General features: G+C 41.6%; 1 protein-coding gene across 10 annotated transcripts in view; it reads right to left on the minus strand.

Moving 5' to 3' along the window:
* PHF20L1 (PHD finger protein 20 like 1) overlaps positions 1-12,915 on the minus strand; it is a 77,373-nt gene that overhangs the window by 6,998 nt on the left and 57,460 nt on the right. For 6 of the 10 annotated variants that reach the window (XM_055431607.2, XM_088844850.1, XM_055431612.2 and 3 more), the window contains 6 exons: positions 10,835-10,999; positions 6,737-6,918; positions 5,671-5,770; positions 4,155-4,350; positions 2,317-2,683; positions 913-1,078 (listed from right to left, as the gene is read on the minus strand). In XM_055431607.2, the coding sequence (XP_055287582.2) occupies positions 913-1,078; positions 2,317-2,683; positions 4,155-4,350; positions 5,671-5,770; positions 6,737-6,918; positions 10,835-10,999 (1,176 nt within the window). The remainder of the gene's footprint in view (positions 1-912; positions 1,079-2,316; positions 2,684-4,154; positions 4,351-5,670; positions 5,771-6,736; positions 6,919-10,834; positions 11,000-12,915) is intronic. The other 4 variants (XM_055431613.2, XM_055431610.2, XM_055431608.2 and 1 more) reach the window with 2 other exon arrangements.

The following is a 12,915-nucleotide window of genomic DNA, read 5'->3' on the forward strand; positions in this document are numbered from 1 at the left end:
AGAAATCTAGGCAGAATGCAATTAGTTACATTTTATCTTTTTTATTAATGATAATAGGAAATGGCATCAAGTTGCATTTTTTTCTTCTTTAAAAATCTACTCAAAATTAAACTAACTCTACAGCTAGCTTATAACCAAATGGAGGATGCTTCTGAAGTGGGTTTCCATTTCCGCTTTTCAAAGGGAAAAACAAAGCAGTAGGAACACTAACTTAGTGGGGGGTGAAAGTAGTGCATGCTTTTGCAAATAAAAAGGGGGGGAGGGAAATACAATCTATGAGTTTAAAGACGGAGTCAAAAAGTACAGCACTAGATTTGAAATCGGGTAATCTCAATTACTCTTATTTTCTCAACTATAAAATGGGGATAATATTTTCCCTGTCTACTCCTTAGGGTTCCTGTGTGATAAAATTAAAAATACATCTGAAAATGTATTTGTGAACTAAAGGTTTACCCACTTAACCTAGCAGGAGTTCTTTGTTGCTGTTAATTTCACTTAACAAACACTGACCAAAGTGAAAACAAAATGTTTTCCCCAATATTTCAAATATGCTTCAAGTCCTTATGCTGACTTTCAAAGAAAAAACACAGCTCAATGAAACTAATAAATATCCCACATGTGGTATACACTGAGCCTGGCAGATGGACAGTATTTCATAAGTACCTATCTTAAAAAAGAAAAATCCCTAAAATAGCCATCCGGTCATACTGACTCAAGATTCAAACACCCTAAATGCCAGATATGCTAAATACAATGTAAAGGGAGCAATAAAGCTCCATCAGTGTGGTCACTGTCTGCAGTTTTTGTCCCATAATTTAAAAGACTTTAAGGAATGTCATGTAGTTATTTATAAGAACAATAAAAACACTTTACAGACTACAGCAACTGTGTTTCAGATCCTTCTTAAATTACCGTCAACTTCCTTTTCTATGAGGTCCATCCTGCTGGTGACTTCTTTCTGCACATTCTCTATGTGCGTAAGGAGATTGAGTTGCCACTGAAGATGCGAGTCTCCCGGGTCTTCAGTGCTCTTTTTATCATTATAAACAAATACTGTATTCCTTTCAGCTGGATTCTTCTCCAAAGAACCAACGGAAACAAAGAATTGGATGAAATGTAATGTCATGTCACACAGGGAAAGATATATTAAAAACCTCATTACCCAAGGGGATAGGTTAAAATCCAATCTGACCCCCAGAATATTCTTAAAGGAAGTACGAGCACATAATTAAATTACACCTGATGGCCCTAAAAAAGCAGACATGTCTGCTGTGTCTTTCCAATGCCTAGCCCAGTGCTACACAGAGTAGAAGGCCTTCAATCAAACCTGCTAAAGAAATGAAGGAGCTATGTAACTAGGAAGCCCAGATAATTTAGACTGACCCCTTCCTCAATTAAGCTAAACTGTGTTTTAAGTGGAGTGAAGGCAAAAAGCAATATGAAAAAAAATTAAGGAAGCTGGCAGAAGCCAGTATAGTGTCCTTAACTGCACACTAGAATTTATTATTGCAGCTAAATCAATGAGGTGAGGGAAAGATAAAAATCCTTTAAAAATTTTAAAAGTGCAGACTGCTTAACACACACACAAAACCTGAGCTCAGATTCACCAGCAATAACTCACTTCGTAAGATGAATATTAATTTGACAAATAATTTACCACAAAATTTCATGTAATACAAGCTATTCAAATTCAGTTAAGTATTTACTTATAGAACTTACTTGATAAAAGAGGCCAGAAAAATAAAGAACTGATTTTAAGGCAATATTGCTAATTGAAAATCAGTGAAAACTGAAGGCATGACATCTCTAAGTCGTGAATAGGAAATAAGTTTATAAATACTCAGTGTATACAGAGCTATAAGAATTCAGCTTATTTCTTAATGGGATTGATATACAAATATGCTAAAGTTTAAAAAGACAGCCGGACTGACACTTCTTATCTGAAACGTGTACAAAAGAACACATGTTGTATTAATATATATACATCCATATGCACTTTCATGTTTTCAACACATAGACGTTCTCTGGGAAAAAATGCAGTTCATGGTTTTTGGAGACATCTAAGTGTACTTATAAAATTAGAACTTTCATAAAGGCAAAAGTTTAATGAATTACTGTATTTCTGAATTAGGGGATAATTAAGGGTTCAAAAGGTCAGTGTGTTCTTGGAGAGACAGCAAAGAATGTCTTTACCCTAACAAGGTATTTATGAACTTGGAAATATAAGTAAAATCTGAGAATTCAGTATGCCTTACTTCACGAAATTTTCCTTTGTTCTATCGTATTTCTAAGCAAAGACAAATGAACTACTTATACCTTTCCGGGCCTTCCATCTTCTTTTACTGGATATTGTAAACGGTTTTTATCTCTTGTGTGAAATTCTTGTTCTTCTTCAAAACTACTAACATCATCATCATCTGAGCTCCCAGGGTCTGTGAGAGATTTGCAGTCTGGACCAAAACTTTGTGGCTTTTGGTAGCTGTGCTCACTTGTTATATAAGTTCCTTCCATTTTTAGGGGTAAACGAGGTGGTTCTTTGTGGTTCTGTATGTGATACTTCTTTTCTTCCACATTAACTGTGTTTTGCACCGTTATTTTTTTCTCCACCCCAGCAACCACTTGATCTTGATCTTTCTTCTTCCCGGAACAAGCCCAGAGACGAAGGTCGGGATGATGTTTATTCCTTAAAACAAAGTTGGAGAAACAGTTCAGGGGAAAAAAAAAGTGTAGTAACAAGTTTTTTGTTGTTGCTGTTGTTTTAGGTTTTTTTTTATCTGGACCTTTGCACCTGATGCAAACAGCCAACTCACTGGAAAAGACCCTGATGTTGGGAAAGACTGAGAGCAAGAGGAGAAGGGGGCAACAGAGGATGAGATGGATGGATGGCATCACTGAGTCAACGGACATGAGTCTGAGCAAACTCCAGGAGATAGTGAAGGACAGAGAAGCCTGGCATGGTGCAGTCCATGGGGTCACAAGAGTTGAATGCAACTTAGCGACTAAACAACAACATCCTCTGCACACAAGTGGGGATATCGGTTAGATCAATATCTAGATATGGAATTGCTAGAAAATGTCTGCACATTTTAATTCTGACAAGTACTGCCAAAGTGGCCTCCAAAGAGGTGTACTAATTATGTGCTAACAGTCCAAGATAATGTGTCTTTATCACCATCCTCACTGAACACTCGAGCATGATACTGCACAATTGATTCTGTAGTAATTAAAATTCTGCAGTAAGTAAAAGAGGAATCCTTTCCTCAAATTCTATAGTGAGTAAAAGAAGGACAATCTGAAGACATAAACCCAAGTCTTGTTTCTGAAGCTATAAATTTTATCTTTTAGACCCATCATTATTTAATATCCAGAAAATACTATAACTCTTCAACAGCAGAAGGCACAGTAGAAGGAGAGCTAGACTTGTAGCTCAATAGTTCAACGGGTAGAGTCCCGCTCTGCCTTACAGGAGGAGCTGGGACGAGTTACAGAACCTGTCTTTGATCACTCATCTATCAAAGTAAGGTCATTATTGTAAGGATTAAATGAAATATCATAAGAAACCAACAATTTCAGGGACCTAGTAGACTTTCAATAAATACTAGCTAATGATAATAACTGCTATTAGTAGAAACATTAACATAAACAGAACCTATAGGCATGAGGCAAAATTTGTCCAGTTGAAATCTTTACTGAAATTACGAATGTTCAGAAATTCATATTGATATCAAGGACAACCACATTTTTTTTAAAAAGCCTAACCTTGTTAAATTAGTTTCTCTCTTGAGTTTTAGCATTTGCATGACTTTTTTATGAAGAAATTCATCTTCAGGTTTATGACATCCAACAGAAGCAAATTTCATTCGTTACTGAGAACTTATCCCTCCACTAAACTCTAGGAATACAATGACGAGTAAGACACAATCCCCGACCTTCCAGGAACTCAAGGCTTCATAAGGGAAGACAGATGTAAACAAGGTATACCAAAGTGCCTGATAGCAGGAGGCATGGAGTCTACCCAGGACACGGTCACTTCCAGTTGGCCAGTAAAGCAACTATACTCCAGTAAAAATTAGTTAGAAACAAAAAGCAACTGACTGAGCTTGAATTAAAACTTACACCCAACTGAGCCCCTCCCTTGGCCACCCTTCACTTACTTGAGTATTCCGATCTTCAGCTGTAACCCGTGCAGGACTTCTGTAACACCACAGACGTCAGCAAGCAGGTGGTGTGTGGAAACTATCTTTTTGGCATTGAGGTGAGAGTAATTTTCTTTTAAAAATGATAACCCACACATTCTCCCATTATTCAACCAATCCTTATCGTAGCGATACTTTGCACTCCATCTCTGACCTGTAGATGAAATTGAGATTACAGTGACAAAAGAGTCCATTCACTCAAGACTTCCCTTCAACTGCTACCAGACCAATATCACTCAGTAAACGAGGCAAGCTCTAGGACTAAGAACAAATTCCAAAGACGAGCAAGGCTAGTGTTTTGAGGAGTTGGCGCTGTTTAGAGTTCTTCCCACAGTCAGATTTCCTGCCCAGTAAGGAAGACAAACTTCATTAAGGATGTGGTCAGTGGCAGGTCACACCTGCAGAGGAACCTTGAGTGTTGCTTTCTACTTTTTATGTATCTGTCACCTGTTCTCTAAAAAGGTCGAAAGGGGTAGATAGAAACTTAGGAGTTGAACTGGATGAAACACAGGATTCTAGTTAAGTAAACAGGGACCCCTCCTTCTCGTCCAAGAGCTTTGTATCTGTAGAATCTGATATAATCCTGTACCTTCACTATCAACAGTGACTATATCTAGTTACAATTAGCTGCTTCTATGTCTGTGTCCCCTGCTATACAGTGAGCGAGTGGAAGGCATGGTTACCTCTTACCTCATCTTACCTCTAACCAGAGACTGGCAAACAGAAGGAATCCCATAAATTCTGCTAGATGAATGAATGAACAAATGCCTACGTTCATGAAGGTTTAAATAACTCTCCTGCTTCTTCATGTTATTCATCTGATAGACATAAGAACAAGGCAGGAGCCTTTATCTGAGATGCCTACATGAGTTCTGCCGGGGAGCTGGAAGCACACACCACATGCAGAACACTGCTGCTCAAAGGGCCCCTGAGGCCAGGAAGGCCCAAGTGCGGGGAGGCCAGTTGCTCCTCTCGGCGGTGTCAGTCTAACCGTCTTGAGCACAAGACACGAGATGCCCAGTGTCCTACTTGCCTCATCAGTGAAACAAAGCGGTCAGATGTGGTACCTGGGCATCCCACCTGCTCTAATACTGCAAGGTCATGCAGCACTCCCAGACGCTCGTTCAAAACCCCGTCAGGAGGAGCCTGAGTTCAGGCTATGAATCCATTCAAATAACCATATATTAGCCTATTTAGAAATCAATACACAGGAGTACATTAAAGAGCGAGTTCTTCTCCAGGAAAAAGCCACAACCGGGTCCTTCCAGTAAGGTGTTAATTATGCTGATGAATTTATGCTAATGTTTTAAGTAATTGATGTGGAAAATAAAACTGTAACAGCGATAAACACTTTTACCAAGGAAACATTGTCTAGCTGGCATGGAAGGTGGGATGTCAGATGGCGGACGTACAGTGGGACCCGTGAGAGGACACTGAGACGCCCACGCTGAGCGCAGGAGGGACAGAGGCTTACCTGGGGGGTCCCGGCAGATGTAGCAGAGGTACTGCTCCGGGATGCTCTCCTCCAGCAGCCCCATGCACACGCTGTGCTGCCAGCACAGGCACTCTTCACACTGCCGGAAAACAACCGCGCTTTAGTTGCCGGGAACTGAGACAAGCCCCTTCTCTTCAGCTAACTGGCTGAGTCCGCCTGCAGCTTTGGCCTGCTCACTTCTTAATCCACGTCACAAAAGCGAGTCATGACTTACCATGAGCTTTACTTTACTTAAAGTAGACTATTTCAGGAACTTCCTCTCGTTGCACCCATTAACATGTACTTTAGTAAACTGGTTTAATCACAAGTAAGTAAAAAACTATGTCTCCTATTTCCCACATCCTTAAAACTTAAAAATTGTTTATTAAAATAGAGAAATTTAAAAAAGCAACTTTGTAGTCGTGTGTGAGGCAACAACCTCGTGGAGTACTACTTGTGTGGTGAACCTACAAACTTGCAGTTCCCTTATTTGAGAAAACCACTGGAAAGCGGGGAAAAGAGTAAGAGGGAAGTTACTCTTTGTTTCTAGAACTAACATCTCCAGATCTTCCAAAGGTCATCACAAAATATGGGTTATGCTTTCCTTTTGTCTCAAAGATCCCTTTTCTACAGGGAGAGGTGATGTGTAAGGGTAATCCTTGCAACAAAGCTTTCTTTTAACCTTTGATATTGTGGAAACTCTCCTATTTCAGTATCTGCCCTTTGAAGGGTGACTAGATAACATAAAATACTAGACAATAGGATCCAGACGCAGGAGAACAGTTCTATGGTCTCCCCTTCGATATGGAAGCTTAGCCATTTTAATGGCTCTTGAAAAGAATTTTAGCTTGAAAACCTCAAAATAAACACCCTGGAGATAGGTCCTTGGATAAGAAAACTACACTTCATCTGAAGATGAGACCAGCCAGTCATTATTTTAAACGTGATGACAAGCTAGAAACCTCCATCTTCCAAAGGACGGGGAAGAGAAAGAGAACACAGATGCCCCCACGCACATGCCGAGCACCTGGACCAACCGATTCCGTGTGAAGGGAACACCGGTCACCTGAATCATGAAGCCATTCTCCTCATCCAGCTCACAAATGCATCGCACAATTTCATTAAGGGCATCGTCTTCATCCTGAGACTCTTCAAAATTCATTGAATCAAAGTCCTGATTGTACTCATCCCCACTGAGGAGCAAACTTTCCGTGGAAGAATCATCCAGGAATTCCATGTCCGATAAATCTAGAACATACATAAGAGTGTGCTCAGCACTGCTTTTTCCATTTTTATGTCATTTTCTAGAAAGAAAGACGCTATGGGAAGTGCGTATAAGCTATTAAGTATTTAGACAGGGAGGACGGATGAATGGGAACAGAGTATTTGTTGCTAGTCAAAGAAACAAATGATTTTTGAAGCTAGGGTGACTGTGATTGTTTTACATCTTGTGTTAATACCATTACAAGTGACTCAGAAAGTATCCTCTAGTCCAGGTGCCTATAGAAGTGATGGCCAAAGTGGATATTAATAATTAAAATAGGCAGTCTTCAAATGCTTTCACAAACATTATCCCTTCTGATCCTCACAACAATGGGTCAGAGAAAGAGGTTTTATTATTTGCAACATTCCGATACAGCACTTCAGGGAAGTGAAGGAGCGTGCATAGGAGCTAACCGCAGTATGACTCTTTTAACAGTCTCAGTAACAGTAACCACCACTGCACTTCAGAGACAGCAGGGACCACGTGAAGCACTTTATATGTAAGACACAACCTGTCTGGCAGTGCAGCCAGCGTGTGGTAAAGCCAACTGCGTGCCAGGACTGCCTGATTCTAGAGCCTGTGCACTCATGGATCTCACCGGGATTTCTTAAACTGGGATTATGAGTTCCCTGAGGAATTTAATAACATTCTAAATTTCATTTTGATAAAAATCCTCAAAAAAAAAAAAGTACATCCCAGAAGTTAGATATCATTATAATATAATTATATCATATTATATTAATATATAGATATATATAATATATATCTATATATATATACTATATATTATATCACACTACAAAGACTCTAAGTGCTAGGTTTTAGGTTTGTTCTTGTAACAGGGTCAAATCAAAGACTACCATTTAGCTCAGGCTACTAAGGAAAAATAACTGAGGCAAATACAAGGAGATACTTGAGTGATGACTAAGGGAAAGAAATGGCGGCAGGACTCTGGAGTTGTGCTGGAGCGTGGGTGGTGAAATGCTGGGAACCTGAGTCGCCCCACGGCCTGGAGGCTGCTAAACGGGGGCCATCCGCGGAGCAGAGAGGGCTCCTTCCTCTCTGCCTCACTTCCCCAACTTGCAGTCATGTGCTCGGACATTCTTCCACCTGCTGCTTACTCACCTCCCCTTTCTAGAATGTCAAGCATCTGGGAGAACAAGGGCTTTTGCACTGCTGACTGCTCCGCAGCCAGTGCTCAGAATGAAGCCTGATATAAACGACAGCCACTCCAGAATGTTTCTGGAAGTGGGGAGGAGGGAGTCGTGATATAAAGAAAATTTCCTTTTCAGACTTAATCAGATCAGATGCAAGCTGCCTGAACTCAAACCAAGTAATTCATGCTATTTGTATTCTAAATATTTCATATGCTTTAGAGTTTCTGTATCAGATTCCAATCTTGGCTATTTTTTCCCTGACTCAATGTTTTTGAATGTTTTGTTTCTGATTTATAAAAAGTTAATGTTTTCTAGAAAAACACATGTAATTTTCTCCTTAGAATCTTGGGACATCCTGGAGAGTGACACTGCTCAGTAGAAATGAGGATAATGGTAAAGAAATACAAGAAAACATTTAAGCAGCAAGAAGTAAATCAATTAGCTATTATATGTCAATATTAACAATTTGAGTAAGAAATTTCACTTATTCATACTCTTCCTAACTTAAATCCAAAATCTGTAATTTTCTCTTGGGCTTTCCTGAACAAAAGTTCACGTTTCAAAATGACACACTAGAATACAGATGAACAGTTTCAAACTCTGTTGCACACATATGTGGTCTTAAATGGATGGCAGTAACAGTAATGAATTTACTATTACCCTTAAAAGGAATTAGGGTATCTCTTACATGCATGGGCTTGTATAACCAAAACAGCCAGGCTTTATGGTGTTAGAAGGCAAATTTGATATATTGGCCAGAAAATCCAGTCTGACTCGTAAGCATCAAAGCAATATTTGGCTGAACTCTGGAGACAAAGTAAATGGGTCACAGGGTTGAAAGTTAAGTAAGAAAAGCAGGTACAGGTTCCCTCTCGCACTGGACCACCACCTGATGACAGCTCCAACCGAGCGGCCCCAGCACACTGCTGCCCCCAGAACTATCACTGCTGTTTCCAGACAATATTCCCCAAGTGCGCTGTCCAGGTCAGCACTGCCTGGGAATGCAGAAATCCTCTGGGTAAGGCCCAGAGAGCAGGTGGAAGAAGTTCTCTGGTTGGTTCCGATGCACCCTCACGTTTGAGAACCTCCCCACTTTCCTTCTCAGGGCTCAGCGCTTGAACACGTGAAGGGCAAGGAAAGCCAGCCAACTGGAGGGCACACGCTCAGGACACACTTTCCAGCCCCGCTCACCTGTTCGAGTTCCGGCCACACCACTCGCCCATACCCCACTCTCCATCACTCTGCATAAACAGGCAACCGTCAGACTTGATGGCTCACAGGATGGGGGTTACCTGATTTTCAACACCAGCTACCAGGGCTATCTGCCAGGATCTGCCCTCCCAAAACCCCCAGCACCTAAAATACCCGGTATTTTAGCCTCATACCAATGAATATAATGTACACCTGAGGTTAAGAACCACTGGTCCAAAAGGGAAAAAGGGTTGGACCTTTTCCCTAGTCCTCCCTGCCCTGTTTTTCTTAGATTTGAGATTTTAAAACTCTTACAAGTATGTGCTTATTTTAGGGTCAAGGGAAGAATATACTTTTCTCTATAGTGAGCTAGAAGGGAGTTAGGCCTGGAGGAGAGCAGGCAGTAACAGTGCCAAAGAGAAAACATGACCTGGCATCCTCCACGCAGGGCACTCAAGAAGACAGGGCACCCCCTAGAGTCCTGGGATTTCACACAGGATGGAGTCCCATCCTTTACCTTCCATTCCCTGACTGTGCTAGAGCTCTGGTCTCAAGCCACTGCCATCAATGTCTATAGTTAAGAGTCTCTCTTCCCATTGCTCAGAACACTGGCAGGAGAGAGTCCTCACCCCCTCCACCATCAGGACTGGACTTGCAGGAAAACCTGAGCCATTCCAACTCCAGGGCTCGTGTCATTGCCTAACTGGCTTTCTGTCAACATGCCTAACACCTGAATGTGTTCAGATCACTGCCCTGACCACATTTCCAGACTTTTGGTTACAGAAATATCTGTGATCCAGAACTCAAAGTGTCTTTTTAAGACTAGGATAAAAATCTGGCAGAAAAAGCATTTTCTTAGGAGTTAAGATAGACTTAGGTTTGAATTTTATTCTAATGCTAATTAGCCCTGCTGCTGCTAAGTCACTTCAGTCGTGTCCGACTCTGTGTGACCCCATAGAAGGAAGCCCACTAGGCTCCCCCATCCCTGGGATTCTCCAGGCAAGAACACCGGAGTGGGCTGCTATTTCCTTCTCCAGTGTGTGAACATGAAAAGTGAAAGTAAAGTCGCTCAGTCGTGTCTGACCCTTAGTGACCCCACAGACTGCAGCCTACCAGTCTCCTCCATCCATGGGATTTTCTAGGCAAGAGTACTGGAGTGGCTTGCCATTGCCTTCTTCGAATTAGCCGTATAAGTTACTTAACCTATAATCCTCTGCTTGTTTATGCAGTGTGGGTAACAATATCTATTTTATAAGCTGATAGTGAAGAATATGAAAATACATGTAAAAACACCCACAGAAGACCAGTACACAGTGGACACTAATTGTTTCCTTACCGCTTGTCCTACAATTAAGTAGAAATGCTCATTTTACTTCATATAAATTTTAAAAGTAGCTAAATTTCTAACGTCAAGATTTTCATACTGGTTCATGGAGTAACTTTTTAAACTGTGTGCCCTGCTCAGACAAGACTTGATCAAGTATGCGTTGTTCTCAGTTCCACATTTAAGAATCTTAAGACTTTGTTTTAAGCATTACATGGTTACACATACTTTCACCACTAAGATCAACTGACAAGATTGCCCTTGGATACTGATATGTTGTATTTTTCTCCGTAAACATGCTTCGCAGAGCCAGAGAACTCCCAGAAGATCGAGTTAGTGGAGAAGAGCACCTTTCCAAAAATTCTAGGGAACTGTCTTCATAGTCTGAATAGTCTGCAACATAAGATACATAGAGAAATATTAATAAAGTATCAAGTAATCAAGAAGAGTCACTACAAAAATAATGAGAAGGTCATGTTTTATGACACATAAACAAGCATGCCACCACTTTCTCTTCTCATCCACGAGCAGCTACATTATCACGCATCTGATGAACTGGTTTTGGTAAGAACATTGGGAGATACACCCCAGGCAGTGTCTACACAGCAGGGAGCACCAGGTTCTAACTGGTATCCAAAACTCTTATTAAGTAGTCCGGAAGTGAACAAGGATTATAGCTACATTTTCTGTTCATCATAATCACAGCTATGTCTGAAGTTAAGATATGGAAGATGGAAATTAACTGTTTGCTTTTCTTTTATTTGGTAAAGAGATTCTCATGATGTCTAGCATGTCAATTATCACAGTGATAATTCAATCAATAAATTCTTCAGCAGAAAACCTCTGAACTACATTAGACGGTCCAGAAAGAAATTAGTCAAAGTTCTGTCTTCCTCAGCTTAGACTGAGTCGTGCAGAAGGATTGGCTGAGTTGGGTGCGGTCAGGGGGCAAAGACAGGAGAGGGTGTGAGTCTAGGCACATGGGGCAGCCACCAAGCAGAACACTGGGCACATCTGAACAACGGGACAAGCCCATGGCTAGAACACAGTGAGGGAGGGAAGGAGGTAAGAAAAGAGGCCAGAGTGATAGAAACCAGATCACATTGAAGGTAAGATTTTTTGTTTTCAAAGGAACAAAAGTCAAAGTTTGTAAGGAGGAGAAGGATGTGACACCTGTTTTATAGCTGTGGAATGGAGCGGGGGGTCCGGGGAGCACGAACAGAAGTGGGGACACAGTTCAGAGGCCGTGGTACAGACCAGACAAGAAACGCTGGCAGGCTGGGCTGGGAGGATGGTGGCTGAGGTGACATTTGAAAGCAGACGCAGTGATCTGCAGACTGGAGACGGAGGGCTGCGAGCCGCCATCATGGGCAATTTCCAGGTTTCTGCTTGAACAACTTGTACTGAAACTGGGGTTCTGAGATGGAGCGGAAGCATAAATAGGAGGTGGAGAAATCAGAGACGAAATGTGAGTTCAGCAGAGGGCTTCCGAAAGAAGGAAGATCCTACACATTGTTCATACAAATCTAAACATGTGGTGGGGGTGGTGATGGGGGTGGTGGGGTGGGGGGCGCGGAAGACACGCCAGGATTCAAGAATAAAAAGACAGGCAGTTCTTCCATTTTGGCAGAGGCAAAGGAGAGGATTGACATATTCAGGTAAGTATATAGATGTGGTGAAGAAGAGATGAGCCAGTGTTCATCTGATGGCTTCCACTTCCTCAACTGAGTGTGAGGCAAAGGATGTAAACTAATGCAGATGAGGGAATAAATGAGAGGTAGAAAAGGCTGACGAATCATAGAGAGTAGAAAGCAATGTTTATGAGAACAGTCCGATGCTGGTGCACACTGAGTCTCAGCCATTTGAAGTTGGTGGTTATGGGAGAAAGAATAATGGTTCCCTAAAATGTCCATGGCCCAATCCCTCGAACCCGTGGATATGCTGGATCACGTGGGGAATTAAGGGGAATTAAGGCTGCTGATGGAATCAAGCTGGTCATCAGCTGACTTTAAAATAAGAGATTATCCTGAACTATCTGGGTTGGCCCAGCGTAATCACAAGGGTCGCTAAAAGTAAGAGGGAGGCAAAAGAGTCAGTGTCAAAGGGATGTAAACTAAGACAAGACCTGCGCCGCCACCGCTGGCTTTGATGATGGGGCGGGACATGAGTCAGGACATGCAGTGGCCTCCGGAATCAGGGAAAGGCAAGAAAACGGATTCTCCCTGGAGCCTCCAGAGAGGAGTGCAGTCTTGACACCTTGATTTTAGCCCGGTGAGACCCATTTTGGACTTATGACCTCCAGAACCTTA

Source organism: Moschus berezovskii, chromosome 16 (assembly GCF_049115385.1).
Source record: "Moschus berezovskii isolate FMDL1 chromosome 16, NW_MosBer_1.0, whole genome shotgun sequence".
Lineage (NCBI taxonomy): Eukaryota > Metazoa > Chordata > Mammalia > Artiodactyla > Moschidae > Moschus > Moschus berezovskii.